We start from the raw sequence: 20,820 nt of genomic DNA, 5'->3' as shown, positions 1-20,820 counted from the left end.
GTCTGGGGAAGGGTACCAAAACATTTCTGCAGCATTGAAGTTGCTCAAGAACACAGTGGCCTCCATCATTCTTAAATAGAAGAAGTTTGGAACCACCAAGACTCTTCCTAGTGTCTGGCTGCCTGGCCAAACTGAGCAATCGGGGGAGAAGGACCTTGGTCAGGGAGGTGACGAACAACCCGATGGTCACTCTGACAGAGCTCCAGAGTTCCTCTGTGGAGATGGAAGAACCTTCCAGAAGGACAACCATCTCTGCAGTACTTCATCAATCAGGCCTTTATGATAGAGTGGCCAGACAGAAGCCACTCCTCAGTAAAAGACACATGACAGCCCGCTTGGAGTTTGCCAAAAGGCACTTAGACTCTTACCATGAGAAACAAGATTATCTGGTCTGATGAAACCAATATTGAACTCTTTGGCCTGAATGCCAAACATGGAGGAAACCTGGCACCATCCCTACGGTGAAGCATGGTGGTGGCAGCATCATGCTGTGGGGATGTTTTTCAGTGGCAAGGACTGGGAGACTAGTTGGAATCGAGGCAAAGATGAACAGAGAAAAGTACAGAGAAATCCTTGATGAAAACCTGCTCCAGAACGCTCAGGACCTCAGACTGGGACGAAGGTTCACTTTCCAACAGGACAATGACCATAAGCACAAGGCCAAGACAACGCATGAGTGGCTTTGGGACAAGTCTCTGAATGTCCTTGAGTGACCCAGCAAGAGCCCGGTCTTGAACCAGATCAAACATCTCTGGAGAGACCTGGAAATAGCTGTGCAGCAACATTCCCCCATCCAACCTGACAGAGCTTAAGAGGATCTGCAGAGAAGAATGGAAGAAACTCCCCAAGCCAAGCTGGTAGCGTCATACCGAAGAAGACTTGATGCTGTAATCGCTGCCAAGGGTTCTTCAATATAGTACTGAGTAAAGGGTCTGAATACCTGTGTAAACGTAATATTTCAGTTTTGTCATGACTGGCCTGTGAGGATCAGGTTACAGTGGATCATGGTTCTACAGGGATATCTCTGCCTCCCGCAGAGGGGGAGGTATAGAGGGATTGATGGGGGGGGGTGTTTATGATACCTCACGCCCATTGTAAATCTTAAGGCAGCAGACTAATCCTTTTTCCTTTAATGTTTGGGACTGGAATGTCTGTGTGGCCTTATGAAGACTCTACCTCAGAACTGTAACATGAAATAAATGGACTTTGGGACATTATATTTCATCAACCAAAATGGTGGTAACAATGATAGATGGAATATGAGAATGAATGTTGATTTTTGTGACGTCATTAAGTTAAATGACAGCGCTATAATGAAAACATGAACTTTCAGAGTTTTCATTATATATGCATGTTTACGTACTGTGCGTTGTGTAGAAAATATCCATATCAAAGAGAATGTTTTTGTAACGATGAACTGTAATTCTAGTTGCCTAAACGAGATCGTAGTAAGTTCTAATACCTTGTCTTGTAACTAGCTACGCCCCAAGGAACCTAGAGAGCGTGTCATAAAGACGGGGCTTTTTACGCCCCAAGGAACCTAGAGAGCGTGTCATAAAGACAGGGCTTTCTACGCCCCCAAGGAACCTAGAGAGCGTGTCATAAAGACAGGGCTTTCTACGCCCCAAGGAACATAGAGAGCGTGTCATAAAGACGGGGCTTTCTACGCCCCCAAGGAACCTAGAGAGCGTGTCATAAAGACGGGGCTTTCTACGCACCAAGGAACCTAGAGAGCGTGTCATAAAGACGGGGACGCCTCTTTCTACCCTGTGGTATAAAACATGTGAGTTAAGAATTTACATACTTGACTAAGTTGACTGCGCGCTGCAACCCAGGGTCTACGACAAGTCGTGACCCGAGTTGTGACCCCGAAACGCAACACGAGGAAGAGGACAAAGAAACATTTTAACAATCAATGCTACGATTGAGTACTGCATCTAAGAAGGTGAATTCAAGAAGGACCAACCGGTTATTCTCTTCAAGTCATCGGTTGTCTACACGGCCCTCTGACCCAAGCTGGGAGCGTCGACATGGCTGATTAGCCTCCTAAGAAGACCACTCTCACAGAACGAGTGCAAGGAAACAGACAACCAAGAGAAAGGGCATTGTGACATCGTGTGGACAATCAGAGACTTACACCTGATAACGAAGGAGACGCGGCCATCGAAAGATCAGGGCGTCGGCCAAACCTATTCCACTAAGCGGAACTCGGCCCATGAAGAGATACCCAATGGAGACCTTCAACACGTAAATACATGCATTATAATTCTGACCCATAAGAGCGGCAATTCGGGGCAAGGTGTCAGGGTTAAACTAAGCATAGTTTACAAATGTATCCAAGTGTGCTTTTATCTTATGCACTTTCTCTCTCTCTCCCTTTTTCTTTAAATCTCCATCTTGTGTAACACGTGTCATATTGTGTTGGTCTGCTAGGGACCTGTTGCCATTGTATTAAGTTCTAACCAATAACCTAGACTGTTTGTGTATGTGTATCTTATGTTATCATTTTGCTTGTTAGTAAATAAGTAATCAACTCAATTTGTGCGGTATGGAATGATTTAGTGAGACCCGGGTTTGTGCAGATTTACTAATTATGTGATGTTCAGAATGAGACTGAGGAAATGAATGAGTTAGTGACTGCTATGAAATCGATATTCTGATAATCTTTGAGTGATTTCGGGAAACAGTAACTCATTAAACAAACTTTTCCTGTGGTGCCCCAGGTTACTGAGTTAATGGTTACAGGATTAATTTAATCACGTATTATAAACATAGTTAATTATTCAATAAATAGCATGTCATCACATTAACGATAAATACGTCACAAGTTTTTAGTTGTTGTAAATTAGCAAAAATGTGTAAAAAACTGTTTTTTCTTTGTCATTATGGGGTGTTGTGTGTAGATTGATGAAGGAAAAAACGATTTAATCCATTTTAGAATAAGGCTGTGACGTAACAAAATGTGGAAAAAGTCAAGGGGTCTGGGTACTTTCCGAAGGCAGTGTATAACATTGAATTTGTCCCAAAAAATGAAATCAAAAGAAAGCATGTTTTGAAGTACCTGTCCTATATCTGTGAGATTTAAGAAGGCTCCGAAAAATTTAAAAAAAGGTACAGTGGAATTACCTGTGTAGCTTGATAAGGGAAAAAAACAATCAATTATAGAATAAGGCTGTAACGCTAACTATTACCCAACTGACAAGCTAACCGTTACCCAACTGACAAACTAACTGTTACCCAACTGACAAGCTAACTGTTACCCACCTGACAAGCTAACTGTTACCCAACTGACAAGCTAACTGTTACCCAACTGACAAGCTAACTGTTACCCAACTGACAAGCTAACTGTTACCCAACTGACAAGCTAACTGTTACCCAACTGACAAGCTAACTGTTACCCAACTGACAAGCTAACTGTTACTCAACTGACAAGCTAACTGTTACTCAACTGACAAGCTAACTGTTACCCAACTGACAAGCTAACTGTTACCCAACTGACAAGCTAACTGTTACCCAACTGACAAGCTAACTGTTACCCAACTGACAAGCTAACTGTTACCCAACTGACAAGCTAACTGTTACCCACCTGACAAGCTAACTGTTTCCCACCTGACAAGCTAACTGTTACCCAACTGATTACATACGGTAACAAATGACATAATGCTGCTTGGTCATGTTATAGTCATGCTTAGGACAGCTTTGGTTGTCTTAATGCCAGATACAGGCCTAAAGCAAAGTGATACCTTGTCGCTAAAGTAAGGTGACACCTAACCTGTTTGTGTTTGCCAGTGAACCCCTGCGAGCTGCACTGCCGCCCTCTGAACGAGTACTTCTCAGAGAAGATGCTGGACGCGGTCATTGACGGGACCCAGTGCTATGAGGGCAGCTTGAGCCGAGACATGTGTGTTAACGGCATCTGCAAGGTAGCGGCAACCTTGTCCCCAGAAATCTCTCTTCTCTCTGTCTCTCTCACTCCCTCATGCCTCTCGCTCCTTGCTCTCTCTCTCACTCTCTCTCATTCTCTACTCAAATTGTCATTCCCTCCTAAAGTCTAAGCTGAGTTAACTTCATTTGTTAAGCTCTCCTTGTTGACGTACTTCTCCTGGTCTCAACATTGTGCTTTAGGGATGTCATTTGATATGCACTTTGTTTAGTCGGCCTGCTGCTTGTTTTCTCGGCAGAATGATGATGAACGCTTTACATTCTGTATGAAAATTAGTGTGCTGTTCGAGTAAGTCATTATCTCGCACAGTACAGTCTCACTGTTGTCCAATATCTTCATCCCAAAATGTCAGACTGTGCTCTAAGGTCTGATTGGACCAAGAAAATAATGATACACTACCCGAGATGCATCATTTGTTGAATTGATGTACTGTAGTGGGGACACATTTTGTTGTCATGACCCCAGTTGACCCCAGTTGAGCCATTCTGTTTAAAAGCTGGCTTTGTTTCATTGGTTTTGGCTGAAAGCAGTTAAATATTTAGACTGTTTATAAGCCAGTCAAATATTAATGTTAGAATCTATGTTTTTAGCCTTTTATCTTGATTCATTTATATCTTCAAACAAGACCAACATTGTGACCCTGGTCTTTGGTTTCCATAGTTTCCACTCATGTCCAAGACATGGGTCATGTTCCCCTGTTTAGACGTTGCGTACATCAACCAATGATTGCGTGCCATGTCATCGACTGTGCCGTTGGACACCAGATTGCTTTAACATGTGACGTGGTTAACTGATACGTAAAATACCTATCAAGGTATCGTAAGACCTGGCATGCATCAGCAACACCTGAGCAGAGGAACGTGCTCATTATCTAAGGACTGGAAGATGAGGGATTTAGAGTTCACAATGCAACTGAGGTTAAAGGGAAGGATCAACTCAAGTTAAAGGGATAGTTTCATTTGTGAATCATCACTGCAGAGGGATAGTTCACACTGAAACGAAGTTTGTCAGATGTTTTCATACGGCACAAAGTCATCTGAGGTTTAGCTCCGTCCACACCATCTGTTGTATACATCTGGCTAGGCTATATGCATCAGGATAAATCAGCAGGGCTCAGTTTCACCGAAGCTACTGAAACAATGAGCAATTGCACATTCGTTAAACTCATTCCACAGAGGGCCGAGTATCTGTGGGTTTTCGCTCCTCCCTTGTACTTTATTGATATTAATATTAAGGTCACTGATTAGTAAAGAACTCCCCTCAGCTGTTTGTCTAGTTCCTAATTGAAAGGAAAAACCAAAAACCCACAGACACTAGGCCCTCCATGGAATGAGTTTGACACCCCTGAGCTATTGGAACCTCTTATGTTCCACAGTATACACAGTGGAGGCCATGTCATCGACTGTGCCGTTGGACACCAGATTGCTTTAACATGTGACGTGGTTAACTGATACGTAAAATACCTATCAAGGTATCGTAAGACCTGGCATGCATCAGCAACACCTGAGCAGAGGAACGTGCTCATTATCTAAGGACTGGAAGATGAGGGATTTAGAGTTCACAATGCAACTGAGGTTAAAGGGAAGGATCAACTCAAGTTAAAGGGATAGTTTCATTTGTGAATCATCACTGCAGAGGGATAGTTCACACTGAAACGAAGTTTGTCAGATGTTTTCATACGGCACAAAGTCATCTGAGGTTTAGGTCCGTCCACACCATCTGTTGTATACATCTGGCTAGGCTATATGCATCAGGATAAATCAGCAGGGCTCAGTTTCACCGAAGCTACTGAAACAATGAGCAATTGCACATTCGTTAAACTCATTCCACAGAGGGCCGAGTATCTGTGGGTTTTCGCTCCTCCCTTGTACTTTATTGATATTAATATTAAGGTCACTGATTAGTAAAGAACTCCCCTCAGCTGTTTGTCTAGTTCCTAATTGAAAGGAAAAACCAAAAACCCACAGACACTAGGCCCTCCATGGAATGAGTTTGACACCCCTGAGCTATTGGAACCTCTTATGTTCCACAGTATACACAGTGGAGGCTGCTGAGGGGAGGACGGCTCATAATAACGCCTGGAACGGAGCAAATGGAATGGCATCAAACACATGGAAACCATGCGTTTGGTGTATTTGATACCATTCCACCAATTCCGCTCCAGCCATTACCACGAGCCTGTCCTCCCCAATTAAGGTACCACTAACCTCCCATGATACACAACAAATGACACGTAGATCATGTTGGAGCTATGGAAATGTTTGTCAAACATTGTTTTTAAGGTGAACTATTTCTCTGATGACAAATGCTCATTCCTGAGTCCTGTCCCTCTACAGGAGATTGTAGAGCCTTGTGCTCAAAAGTTTCCCTCACTTTTCATATTTGCGTGTCAGACAGGTGACATTAGTTTTCTGCATCACCTCAGACAACACTCATTTTTCATGATCTCCATTTTTTTCACACAACGTAATTATAGTACATACTATGTTTATCTTTTGGGAAAAGACACGTTAATGTTTTACTTGCAAGGTGGACGTATTGATGGATAAAGTCATTATCTCCCAACATAGTCTCACTCTTGTCCGATATCTTCATCCAAACTTTCAGACTGTGCTCTAAGCTCTGATTGGACGAGCTAACGAATTTGGATGACTTCATGAGGCGAGGATCACATTTTGTTGTGGTAACCCCAGTTGAGACGTTCTGTTTAAATGCTGGCTTTGTTTAATTGGTTTTGGCTGAAAGCAGGTTCAATATTTAGTCTGTTTATAAGCCAGTCAAATATTAATGTTAGGATCCAACTGAGAATTTGAATATAGAACGTTTCTCTGATAAGTTTTAATTTTGTCCATATTCTTTCCAAACAACACAGGTATAGTAGATGGATAATGCGGTTACTAGATGTAGTGGGGACACAATGTGGTTGTGGTAAAAGCCAGTTATCAAATGCTAATTCCTGAGTCCTATCACACTACAGGAGATTGTCCTGCCTTGTGCTTATTTCTACCTTAGCATTTTTTTCTTTGTTTGTTGTTAATTTTCTGCATCACCTCAGACAACTCGTTTTTCAATATCTCAGTGACTACAGAATAAATGGGGAGATGATTATCTAGCAGAACTGTGAATTTGAATATAGAAACTTTCTTTGATAAATTTTCATTTTGTACACATTATTTTCACAACATTATTATAGTGATTATATTATTATACATTATTATAGTATATGACTATTTTAGAAAAAAATACCAATTGTGAATGTTTTGCTGCAAAGTGGACGTATTGATGGATACTTTTGTTTCAGGGCGAGTACATTATTTTGTCCTCAAATTATCTTAATATGATTCCGGTGAAACCTAAAGATTGAACCCAAAGACGTACTGATGTCCTAAAATGGACACCATACACTGTAATGCGTGGCATCCATTTTAGGTTATCCTTTATTCTCTGCTGAAGGCCTGTCATTCTTCTCTGCTGTCAGTTCAATCGTTATGTAGTATGAAACGGCAGGTTCTTGCTTTGTTTTGATCTTTTCAGAATGTGGGGTGTGACTATGAGATTGACTCCAACGCGGTGGAGGATCGCTGTGGGGTTTGCCATGGCAACGGGTCTACTTGTGAGACTGTAAAGAAGACCTTTGAGGAGAGCGAAGGGCTTGGTATGAGACTCATGCTACTCTCTGCACTTAAAGTGGCCCTCCAGTCTCCTTTTTCACCTCATTTAACTCCAGATTTACTTAACAAAAGGCACATCCCAATAGGTGGTCAAGGTTCTGTATGTCGTGACATGGCACATTTTACCCTTTGGTGTGTACTTTACTGTATTTATACTTGAGATACCACCTTTTCAACAGTGAAAGTATTAAAAAAAAGAATCTCTGGAGAACGTCTACTGATATAGGATCAGCTCTCCTCACCTCAATCGGAACCTTAACCATTATGAGATAAAAAACCAGACTGACCCTGGAACAGGTTTTTAAAGTGATAGACAGTGTACTGTACACTGGGTATTGTTGTCAGTGTCCTGTAGCTTGGTTTGAGCTGTCAGTTTGAATGTGAACTAGGTCATGTACTGCATCTCAAGTTTCTGTCTCATAATCAACCAAATGTTTGGTGGTATAGTATTATATTTTCATAGACTTCAAAGCACAAGTCTGACATCAGTCCCTTTTTGTGGAGGTATTAAGAAGGTATCAAGCTGGGTGGATTAAAAGACAATAAACTAGGTCAAATTGAAAAGGAGAAAAGTAAAGTGTACCGAGGGTAGTAGAGTTGGAAGTTGAACAGCCCCTCTGGACCCCCCTGTCTGTCTCCCAGGGTATGTGGACATTGGGCTGATTCCAGAGGGGGCTCGGGAAATTCGTATCGAGGAGGTGGCTGAGGCTGGGAATTTCTTGGCTCTCCGGAGTGACGACCCCGGAAAGTACTTCCTGAACGGCGGTTGGACTATCCAATGGAATGGGGAATACAAGGCAGCGGGGACGGTGTTCACCTATGAGAGGACAGGACAACTGGAGAACTTGACCTCCCCTGGACCAACCCTAGAGCCAGTGTGGATACAGGTAGGATCACATACTCGTGCATCACAAACACACACACACACACACACACACAGCATGTGCCAAATACTCCGAACCACACACACAGCATGTGCCAAATACTCCGAACTGTCGTTTATCAAGCATTGCATGGTTTGTTTATCTAAAATACCTTCCACTTGAGAGATGTTATCCAGGAAAAACCACACGTAAACAGACAAAATGTTCACTTACACACATTTATTTTGTTTTAGTATTCTTTAATCAAACCGGGACATCTCTTTTCAATTAAACTCTATTTTGCATGATTGGCTCTCTGGTTCTAGTTTCATGGAGATCTAAGATGATGTTCACTTTTGATTATAAGTAATTATTCCTAAACAGGGTTTGGTTGTTCAGGCAGTGTAGATGTTTACACAGAGCTACAGTAATTAAATAAATGTCTCTTATTTCAAAGGCTGTGTTATTTCAAAGACTTTAACCCTGCTGTGCCAACCTGTGCAAAACGAAGGGTACAGTTTCCAAGAATTGTTTGTTGTTGACCTTGAGAGAATCCACTTTGAATCTGTACAATTCTCATCCAGCGAGAATTCTTTTGTGTTATGGCTACAAAAGAGAAGGGTTTTTTGGTCGAAGCCATTTCGTTTCGAATGGTGGTGCCGTATTCTATCCTGCCTGTCATTACAAATTCCCCCCATGTACAGTAAATTCATCCACAGCTACACCCGTACAAAGGCATCACAACAACTGAGCAACGATCTCAATGCCTGTTTTTAGACTTTAATGTAGCTGACTGCCCAGTGAAAGTCTCACTTTTAACTCCTATCTGTTAACTCATATCTACATAATGTTGTTGACTCTCCTGTACTCTTATTTCTGGCAGAAGCATAAATTGGAGAAAAAATGCACTTAAAAAAACCCATCTCAAACCGACGGTTTCAAAAACGCTGGCTATTTTCTCATAGAACACGTTGTCATCTCCCTGAGGAGGATGAGCTAGCCAATCAGCGGCGTAGAGGAGGATGGGCTAGACAATCAGTTTTCTACCGGGAAACGCCCACACCAGGCCAGGTGGTGGAGGCTGTAAAGGGCTTTGTCCCACTGTGGGGATCTGAAGCCCCCCTAGCCTGGCATGGTGCCCACCAGGGTAGGGGTGGTAGGGGGACAGCTTCTGTCTGTCTGTTGGACCACAGACAGTGGACAGGGAGATGAGTACTGGCACTGATGTCATGTTGACCTCTTCTCTCACTGGCACTGCTGGAGTCTACTAATAGCCTCTCTCTCTCTCTCTCTCTCTCTCTCTCTCTCTCTCTCTCTCACTCTCTCTCTTTTTCCCTCTCACGAGTTGATGCTAAACTTTCTCTCCCTCACACCAAATTAGTGTTTGTGTGGTGGTTTCTCACTGATGGTTCAATGTTTTTGTTATGAACTCTAATGAGACCACCTGTGTGAGGTAAGTGCACCATGTGTGATGACTTGTAGTTGTGTTATGTTCAGCAGTAAGTGGAAACCTATAATCAACAAGTGAGAAATGATTGATCATGAGTACATAACTGTATGACGGTCACACGCAGCGCAGCACTGAAACAACTTAACAATCTACCATGTTATTTTTGAACATTTAGCGATAAAATTCCCTTGCGTCTCTATCTCACTGTGAGGACACAATGGAAACAGATGATTTCCAAATCATTTAGCCCGTCACAAGGCCCCGTGACAATCTCAGCCTAAATGCTTTTGTTTTGGGACATGTGCCACTCAAAATTCAATGTTCCTATCTCCGTCTCCAGAGGAACCGTTTTGGAATGCCTTTCAGAGACAAATACCTTTCAAAATAAATATTTGCACCTTGTCCAAGTAAAACCCTGTGGAGAGAACAGCTGTTGAGCCGACTCCCCAGATCCCAGCTTTACCTTTCCATTAGTGTCAACTGTCTGCTCACACTGTTTACCCGTCTTGCACAAAGCTCATTCATCACCTAAGTGTGTCAGCCTGTCCAAACACAGGATCAGGGAAGTGGCATCTCGGTTGTTAAGTCCTCTCAAATGGACCCTACAGTTCATTGTAACAAGCTTCCAGTGACACACAGAAAAGTCAATGACTTGAGGGAAGGGCGAAGGATGTGTCAAAAAGAGTGTTCAAAGGGCAAACACGTAACCATGGTGTTTGCTGAGCGTTGATAGATATTGGAGATGAGGAGCGTTCCCTGTGGAACTGGATTCCATAGCGTTCTTCAGGTGTTTGTCTCATCTCATGTTGGAGATGGTGATGGAGGGTCTGGCGTGGATGGGCTTTATATGTCCCATTTGACCACTTTACCCCGTGTGTCTGACTTGAAGTGGCACTCAGACTGTCATGTTTCAGATATCACTAGGGAGGTAAGGTGTCTGGTAGATTGGACTCATTTACCATGGGGTTTGGGGACAACTGGAAAAATATTTTTTATAAACCTTGGCAACACGTTGTACAGAGAAAACACATTTGCATTTCACTTAGACAAGGATGTTCATAAAATGTTGAGCGATAATCACAGCCAAGTGTAAACAGACTCTTTAAAATCGGATAAGATAATAATATTACACTCCACTTTCTGCCAGTCTTGCTTGTCTGAGCTTGATTCATTTACTTTACTCCTCTGTTTCTGCTGACAACCCATTAACTAGATGTGGATCTACTTTCTGTACTAGCATAAGATGGAAGACAAATTAATTAGCTTCATGCCAAGTACCCACCAAAATATTATCCATGACCTTTTGATGGTGAAAGACAATGTACTGGATTGAAAATGTGGCTGTGATTATATTCGAATACATGCAACTCATCACAATTATTCATGACTAATTGAGTATTCCTTTTGGCTTGGTGATAGCATATGCCTTAGTAACTGCTTACGGAATCATGTGTTATATCAGTGGGCTTTATTCAGAATTGTCAGTGTATCACTTAGTCCCATGAGAACCCGCTTTGATGTCAGTTTTGGGCAAAAAGCGAAAGAAGATTTATATTGTTCAATCAAATATTGCTTGCTTGTTTCCCAGTTTGCCTGAAGTGATCTTCAATCGTCTGACTAGAGCTGATTCTAATAACAATGATTTGAATCAGCAGCAATACATTGACAGTAAAAACAAAGATGAATTGTGTGGAGCCACAACGTTTTGTTCTGTGCTGTCACTGTGAATGACAAATGACAGTTCTTTGGGAAAATCATTTGTCATAGGCAAGCGCATATCTTGACAGCCACTGTCTCAAATTCTGTTTAGTCTGCGTCATGTAATTATTTATCCCACGTGGAAGAGATATCACGGCCAGTGTTTCACTTCTAACTCTGTATAAAATGGTCAAACTCACTGTGACATGACTTGATAGTCAGACGTAACACTTTGTGCTTTGACTTTGTCAGGTTTGCTCCATTCCAATATGATTCCTGAAGTCCACTTAGTTATTTCACTGTGATCCAATAACAGATTTCACAACCTAAACTCAAATCTAGACTCTGGAGATCAACGTGTAGAGAGTTACAGCATACAGAGTGCTGCGGAGTTACCATGGTAACATCATTCATACACTGCAACGTAATGCTGTCGGCTATTCTTTTTAATGCTGCGGTTGTCAATGCTTTCAGTAGATTTGAATGATCCAATCAGACACGAGGCATCTGTGAAAGTGGAGGCCAGAATTTGGGGTTTCATTTGGCCTGAAAACAAATATGCTTGTTCCAGCTACTAACACGACAGTGACAGTGAAATTAGCAAAGATATTGTTATTTTTCCACAAAAATAGCAATTTCTTGTACTCATTCTCTATTGTATTTCACATTGTACTCTAATGTCTTCCCAGAGAGCCCAATGTTCAACATTGTGTAATTGATCACCTATTTGTAATGTTAAACAAAGGCTTATAGATTAGTTACCAGGAGCCCTTCTCTATGGCAGGGGTCTCCAACAGGTTGATGGTAAGCTACCAGTAGCTCGCAGCCCACCTATGAGCAGCTTGCTGAACAATTCTGAAAGTACATGCAGTTTTCACATCCAGCTACTGTACTGTTACAGGTTTTGGTTTTTCCATTTATATTTAGCACTTGAGAACCCCCTGATTGGGGTCACCTCGTTGGTAAGTATGTGTTACACCTGTGCTGGTTTGTCCATCTTGTTAGTCGGAAGGTGTTTCACCTGTGCAAGCCCAGGTGATATTTAAAAGAGGCCGGCCCAGTGCTCCAGTGAAGCTTGAGAGATGTGGTTAACCTAGTGGGCGTCCATGGTGGGTGTCTTTTAGTCTGAGGGAAAACCTAGTGGGCCGTCCATGGTGGGTGTCTTTTAGAACAGTTTACTAGTGGCGTTGCCAACTTTCAGTGGTCACCCACATGGGTGCCTTTCAGAACCCTTTACTAGCAGTGGTGTAAAGTACTTAAGTAAAAATACTTGAAAGTACTACTTAAGTAGTTTTTTTTTGTTGAGTATCTGTATATTTTTGACATCTTTTACACTACATTCCTACATTCCTTAAGAAAATGATGTACCTTTTTACTCCATACATTTTCCCTGACCACCAAAAGTATTTGTTACATTTTGAATGCTTAGCAGGACAGGACAAGACAATTGTGCCGTCTGGTTTGCTGTATATAAGACATTTTAAATTATTTATACTTGTACGTTTACTTTTGATACTTAAATACATTTTAGCAATTATATTTACTTTTAATACTTAAGTATGTTTAAAACCAAATACTTTTAGACTTTTACTCAAGTAGTATTTTACTGGATGACTTTCACTTTTACTTGAGTAACTTTCTATTAAGGTATCTTTACTTTTATTCAAGTATGACAATTGGGTATTTTTTCCACCATTGCTTACTAGTGGCTTTGCCAACTTTCATCCACATGGTTGTGTTTTTTTATTATTGACTATTCAATCACTATTCTGAATGGCAGTGAAGGTAATTATTTTTTGTTGTTGTTTTTATTTCACCTTTATTTAACCAGGTAGGCCAGTTAAGAACAAGTTCTCATTTACAACTGTGACCTGGCCAAGATAAGGCAAAGCAGTGCGACACAAACAACAACACAGAGTTACACATGGAATAAACAAACGTACAGTCAATAACACAATAGAAAAGTATATATACACTGTGTGCAAATGAGGTAAGATTATTGAGGAAAAGCAATAAGTAGTGGCGAAGTAATTACAATTTAGCAATTAAACACTGGAGTGATAGATGCAGAAGATGAATGTGCAAGTAGAGATACTGGGGTGCAAAGGAGAAAAAAAAGAAGAACAATATGGGGATGAGGTAGTTGGAAGGGCTATTTACAGTTACAATAATCTGTAAGGTGCTCTGACAGCTGGTGCTTAAAGTTAGTCAGGGAGATGTGAGTCTCCAGCTTCAGTGATTTTTGCAATTCGTTCCAGTCATTGGCAGCAAAGAACTGGAAGGAAAGGCTGCCAAATGAGGAATTTGCTTTGGGAATGACCAGTGAAATATACCTGCTGGAGCGCATGCTACGGGTGGGTGCTGCTATGTTGACCAGTGAGCTGAGATAAGGCGGGGCTTTACCTAGCAAAGACTTATAGATGACCTGGAGCCAGTGGGTTTGGTGACGAATATGAAGCAAGGGCCAGCCAACGAGAGCATACAGGTCGCAGTGGTGGGTAGTATATGGGGCTTTGGATGGTACTGTGATAGACTGCATCCAATTTGCTGTGTAGAGTGTTGGAGGCTATTTTGTAAATGACATCGCCGAAGTCAAGGATCGGTAGGATAGTCAGTTTTATGAGGGTATTTTTGGCATCATGAGTGAAGGATGCTTTCTTTTGTGAAATAGGAAGCCGATACTAGATTTAATTTTGGATGGGAGATGCTTAATGTGAGTCTGGAAGGAGAGTTTACAGTCTAACCAGACACCTAGGTATTTGGAGTTGTCCACATATTCCAGGTCAGAACCATCCAGAGTAGTGATGCTGGACTTTAGGGCAGGTGCGGGCAGCAATCGGTTGAAGAGCATGCATTTAGTTTTACTTGCATTTAAGAGCAGTTGGAGGCCACGGAAGGAGAGTTGTATGGCATTGAAGCTCGTCAGGTGAGTTAACACAGTGTCCAAAGAAGGGCCAGAAGTATACAGAATGGTGTCGTCTGCGTAGAGGTGGATCAGAGAATCATCAGCAGCAAGAGCAACATCATTGATGTATAGAGAGAAAAGAGTCGGCTCGAGAATTTAACCCTGTTGCACCCCCATAGAGAATGCCTGAGGTCCGGACAACAGGCCCTCCGATTTGACACACTGAACTCTGTCTGAGAAGTAGTTGGTGAACCAGGCGTGGCAGTCATTTGAGAAACCAAGGCTGTCGAGTCTGCCGATAAGAATGTGGTGATTGACAGAGTCGATAGCCTTAACCCCTTACTAGTGGCTTTGCCATTTTTTAGTGGGCACAAACATGGGTGTCTTTCAGAACCTAAGGGCTACCTAAATTCTATCAGCATATTGATTGCAGCACCCGCACGGGCAATACACTGAACCATTGCTACTCTGACTTCTGCTATGCATACAAGGCCCTCCCCCGCTCCCCCTTCGGCAAATCCGACCACGACTCCATCTTGCTTCTACCGTCCTATAGGTAGAAACTCAAACAGGTCAACACTGGTCTGACCAATCGGAATCCACGCTTCAAGATTGTTTTGATCACGTGGACTGGGAAATGTTCCAGGCAGCCTCAGAGAAGGACATCGATCTATACGCTGACTCGGTGAGTGAGTTTATAAGGAAGTGCATTGGAGATGTTGTACCCACTGGGACTATCAAAACCTACCCTAACCAAAAACCATGGATGGATGGCGACTTTCGCGCTAAACTGAAAGCGTCGTAGCTGGCTGCGACAGAGCCTTGACTTGAACCTAGAATCTCTAGTGCCACAGCCTTAGACCAGTGCGCCACCCGGGAGGCCCCATCCCTTTAGATTTGTGTGTATTAGGTAGTTGTTGGGGAATTGTGAGATTACTTGTTAGACCTTACTGCACTGTCGGAACTAGAAGCACAAGCAGTTCACTACACTCGCATGAACATCTGCTAACCATGTGTATGTGACCAATAGCATTTGATTTGAACTTCCTTTGAACCCCTTTTGGTTTTATTTTGGTTGTCAATGCGATTTTCTTTGTTAGTTCCCTTTGTTGTGAGTGACATTTGAAGTTTGTCTTGTAGGACGGTCACATTACTATCTAATCAACGCAACATTGACATTATCCCATCCCTGGTTAGCCACTATTGTCTTAAAAAGCCAAACCTAGCACAGTATCTGTCAATACATTTCCAGCATTATGTCTGTCTGTGTCGTGCGTGCTTTGGTCTATCACTCAGTGTGTAGCCAGTTGATGTGGTAACCATCTTGTGGGCTGACAGAAATACTTTCACAAAAACCTTCTCAATTAAATGTTAACTGCAAAGTAGGCTTACCTGGCAGAAGTACACTACATAACCAAAAGTATGTGGAAACCTTCTCGTCGAAAATCTCATTCCAAAATCATGGGCATTAATATGGAGTTGGTCCCCCCCTTTGCTGCTACAACATCCTCCACTCTTCTGGGAAGGCTTTCCACTAGATGTTGGGACTTGCTTCCATGCCACAAGCATTAGTGAGGTCAGGCACTGATGTTTGGCGATTAGGCCTGGCTCGCAGTCTGCGTTTCAATTCAACCCAAAGGTGTACGATGGGGTTGAGGTCAGGTCTCTGTGCAGGCCAGTCAAGTTCTTCAACACCGATCTTGACAAACCATTTCTGTATGGAGCTCGCTTTGTGCACTGGGGCATTGTCATGCTGAAACAGGAAAGGGCCTCCCCCAAACTGTTGCCACAAAGTTGGAAGCACATAATCTTCTAGAACGTCATTGTATGCTGTAGCTGTAGCATTACGATTTCCCTTCACTGGAACTAAGGGGCCCGAACCATGAACTCAGAACATCCAATTTCGTTGTTTCTCTATGAATCAAAGTAATTTTAAGAGTGAAAAACCAGGACATTTTTAACTGAACATAATTTGGGAAACTATAAAACATAATGGGGGGGGGGGGGGGGGGGGGTTGCAGATTTTATAGGGCCCCCATTAGTTGTTTATTAACCATTATTTTACCAGGTATATTGACAGAAAAAAGTGCACTACTTTCTCCTAGTGAAGAGTTGCAGGGGAGAGAAAAGAAGAATGTTCCTACTTGAAAGCTAGAAAGAATGTGTAGCTTGGGACATGTTTCATTTAAAGTAGCTCTCATGCTAGAAAAGGTTGGAGAGCCCTGCTCTATGAAGTATGCAACATGAGTTATTGCTTACTGCCTGTGCAAGATTAGGGTACAGGCAGCGTATCACTGGGTATCACAGCCAACAGACTCTGTGCCCTGGCAGTCTCCCGGTGCTGTCCGAAGCTGACCTGTTCTAACTTTACATCCTGTCTGTTTGGATAGCTGAGATCAGCTCAGGGCCTCCCAATGATGCTTGGTCCAGAAATTAAAGTGGAAATTGGTACGTGATTGTGCTGTTGGCTGGAATATGCCCCCCTCCTGTGGGATCATCCACCACCCAATCCAATCTCCTAAATACATATTAGCCACACACACCTCAAACCACTAACATGAGCACATTCCACACACTCCCCAAAATACATGCCCCCCCCCCATACCACTGCACAGCATGACACATACACATAGTACACACACACACAGTACACACCAAACAACAAACCCTTCAACATCACTCACTTCAAGAAATATGTGATCCGAAGTAAGCAATGACTTGTTGACTGTTTGAACTTTTAGTTTGTGTGTTTTATGCTTTTGTCTGTCTCGTCTGTCTCATGCTGTCTCATGCTGTCTCATGCTGTCTCGTCTGTCTCGTCTGTCTCATGCTGTCTCATGCTGTCTCATGCTGTCTCATGCCGTCTCATGCCGTCTCGTCTGTCTCGTCTGTCTCATGCTGTCTTGTCTGTCTCATGCTGTCTCATGCTGTCTTGTCTGTCTCATGCTGTCTCGTCTGTCTCATGCTGTCTCGTCTGTCTCATGCTGTCTCATGCTGTCTCATGCTGTCTCACGCTGTCTCGTCTGTCTCATGCTGTCTGTCTCATGCTGTCTCGTCTGTCGCATGCCGTCTCGTCTGTCTCATGCTGTCTGTCTGTCTCATGCCGTCTGTCTCGTCTGTCTCATGCTGTCTGTCTCATGCTGTCTCGTCTGTCTCATGCTGTCTCGTCTGTCTCATGCCGTCTCGTCTGTCTCATGCCGTCTGTCTCGTCTGTCTCATGCTGTCTCGTCTGTTTCATGCTGTCTCGTCTGTCTCACGCTGTCTGTGTCGTCTGTCTCATGCTGTCTGTCTCGTCTGTCTCATGCTGTCTGTCTGTCTCGTGCTGTCTGTCTCGTCTGTCTCATGCTGTCTGTCTCGTCTGTCTCATGCTGTCTGTCTTGTCTATCTCATGCTGTTTGTCTCATGCTGTCTGTCTGTCTCGTCTCTCATGGTATCTGTCTCGTCTCTCATGGTGTCTGTCTCGTCTCTCATGGTATCTGTCTCGTCTCTCATGGTATCTGTCTCGTCTCTCATGGCATCTGTCTCGTCTCGTGCTGTCTGTCTCGTGCTGTCTGTTTTCATGCTGTCTCGACTGTCTCATTCTGATTGATCCTATGTGTTCTACAGCTACTCTTCCAGGAGACCAACCCAGGGGTGCGCTATGAGTACACCATTCATAGAGAGACTCTTCTGGACTCAGACAATGACATCCCTATCCCCGGTTTCTTCTGGAAGTATGGCTCATGGACTGAGTGCAGTGCCACCTGCGGGACAGGTAAGACACCAATAATGGTGGTTGGCTACTATGGATGTTTACCCAGAGATGTAGTTCATTATATCCTACTGGCCTACTATTTACAACAAATCCAGGTTATCATGCATGACTGGCTTTGCTTAGTCTCTTATGGGTCATGTTACAATGTACTACTTCACTAGATAATTAAAACCTGGACAACGGTTTTTAGCTTTGAACTTTCTAAAATGAAGTTTTTAAAGACCCAGGTGTGAATCCAACTTTGGTCTTGATTTCTTTATAAAGTATATTGGAGGTTAATTGTTGTTTATTACTCTTTTAGTTTGAGTCATAACCAAGAACATTACTATTTTAGCGTGAGTCACAACCAACAACATTAAAAGGGTGTTGTGGTGAAACTATGGAATCCCTGAGTGGGTAATGAAGGATGCCAACAGCATGGAATCCCTGAGTGGAGGGTGGTGAAGGATGCCAACAGCATGGAATCCCTGAGTGGAGGGTAGTGAAGGATGCCAACAGCATGGAATCCCTGAGTGGGTAGTGAAGGATGCCAACAGCATGGAATCCCTGAGTGGAGGGTAATGAAGGATGCTAACAGCATGGAATCCCTGAGTGGGTAGTGAAGGATGCCAACAGCATGGAATCCCTGAGTGGAGGGTAGTGAAGGATGCCAACAGCATGGAATCCCTGAGTGGGTAGTGAAGGATGCCAACAGCGTGGAATCCCTGAATGGAGGGTATTTCTAATACAAGGCCTTGTTGAATTTCGTGGCTGATTATTGTTGAGCATGATTCACTCATCACCCTCTGAAGGAAACATTGAACCCACATGAACCCCTCAAAGATGCAACATAGTCATACTCGGAGGAAAACATTTCCAGCTAATTATTCTGATTTGAGAGTAATCCAACACTGCCTTCCTTAATGGTAAATTTGAAGTTTAAAAGGATACTTTTGTATAAGAGAGCTTTCACCAGGTATTCGAGAATTCCTTACATTGCTTACTGTAGCAGTGAATTTCCACAGGCTATGAGAAAAACGTCTTTCTACCTCAAAGAAGCAAGTCTCAAATGGGGTAATTTCGATCCACACAGTAACAACAAGCTTCAATCACTCGACAGAACGTGGAAATCACTGCCACTCTTTTTATTTTTTTACTCTACTGTATTCATTGAACCATCCAGTCATCTTGTTCCATCTACTTTTACAGGAAATACTTTGACAGTTTCTTACTTTAACTAGTCCCGGTGGAACGCATATTTAAAACTTTAAATTGTAGTGAATTTTTTAGCATATGCAATGATCAACAGGAAAATCCCTCATTATGTTATTAATGTTTTCTGAATAATATTACCTGAGTTTTCTTACTTAAACTGGCTTAAGGGTCATGGAGTGATGCAGTTACACATAATTAGTAGTAGTAGTGGAAGGAAAATTGGGTGGTAATGCTTGTCCAGATTGCATTTTATATCATGTCAAAGTTTTTAAAAAGTCTTTGATGTTTTTCTGTGATGTGCTCCTGTATACCTCTATGCGTATTTCTCTTGGGTCTCTAACCTTCTTCAGTTGAACCAGAAAGCAACCACATGATAATCGATTACAAATGGTTTGGATGAGTAAAGAATCTTAATGTACAGACTATTCTTATTCTAATGCTTTGCTATTCAGTAGTTATAAAGTGTCTTCTGGCTCGCAAATCCTGCCGGCCAGAATCAATTATTAAACAGGACAGAATTAATTATTAACTCGTCATTAAAGTCAGCCAAAAGGTACTTGAATGTGCTCTCACCGAAATTCTGCAAAGGATGAAACGGTTTTTAATCAAGTTGCCCTCATCTGGAATATGATTCTCAAGGATCAAAGGCTGTGTAGTAATTCAGTAATTACATTGACTGTGCTGCCTTAAAAAAGACCCTGTCAAATGGAGTGGAAAACTGATATGCTGCAAGGATTCTATGACTTATGAGAAGTAACCTCTGCATCGCCTATCCTTTTACACTCCTGGGAATTGGCCTGTATGGAGAGGGCCACACTGAAATGTTTCTCACAGAAGAAATATGGTATGCATAACCATGATAGCAATGGAAAGGGAACAGTTTGGCATTTATGGGAACATTATTAGACTAAAGGTGAGGACAAAACAGTTCACCTAACACAAGACTGAATTCAAACCTTACACTGTTGATTCGATGTGCATTTTAAATTAACTTGTACTTTTCCGCCGCATTTGTTCAAAACGAAATCTGAAAATGCTCTGGATACAGTCAGTAACATAATAATATTCTTGGAGAATTTGGGGAAGGTGCAACATAAGGCACAATAATGACAGGAGTTTGAGTGAGAAGTCTAATTGGCGTCTCCAAGTGGCCACAAACCTCTCCAAATGGTGCACAGTTCCTAAGTTATTTCAACACACGTTTATGACTCAGTCTATGAGGTGCTTTGTGAGCTCTCCTAGCTGTGTCAATGAGGAATTAGAACACACACTCTTTGGAACACGGCCCAGCATCCGCGCCTTCACACAATTGCTGTTGTTGTCTAAACGATTCAAACACGAT

General features: G+C 42.5%; 1 protein-coding gene across 1 annotated transcript in view; it reads left to right on the top strand.

Annotated features, from left to right (window-relative positions):
- LOC139384852 (A disintegrin and metalloproteinase with thrombospondin motifs 7-like) overlaps window positions 1–20,820 on the top strand; it is a 154,068-nt gene that overhangs the window by 76,663 nt on the left and 56,585 nt on the right. The window contains exons 13-16 of the mRNA XM_071129747.1: window positions 3,790–3,923; window positions 7,478–7,598; window positions 8,257–8,501; window positions 18,137–18,284. Coding sequence (XP_070985848.1) covers window positions 3,790–3,923; window positions 7,478–7,598; window positions 8,257–8,501; window positions 18,137–18,284 — 648 coding nt within the window. The remainder of the gene's footprint in view (window positions 1–3,789; window positions 3,924–7,477; window positions 7,599–8,256; window positions 8,502–18,136; window positions 18,285–20,820) is intronic.

The sequence above is a fragment of the Oncorhynchus clarkii genome, chromosome 26 (genome assembly GCF_045791955.1).
Source record: "Oncorhynchus clarkii lewisi isolate Uvic-CL-2024 chromosome 26, UVic_Ocla_1.0, whole genome shotgun sequence".
Taxonomy (NCBI): Eukaryota; Metazoa; Chordata; class Actinopteri; order Salmoniformes; family Salmonidae; genus Oncorhynchus; species Oncorhynchus clarkii.
This window is presented reverse-complemented; position numbering and strand designations above follow the sequence as displayed.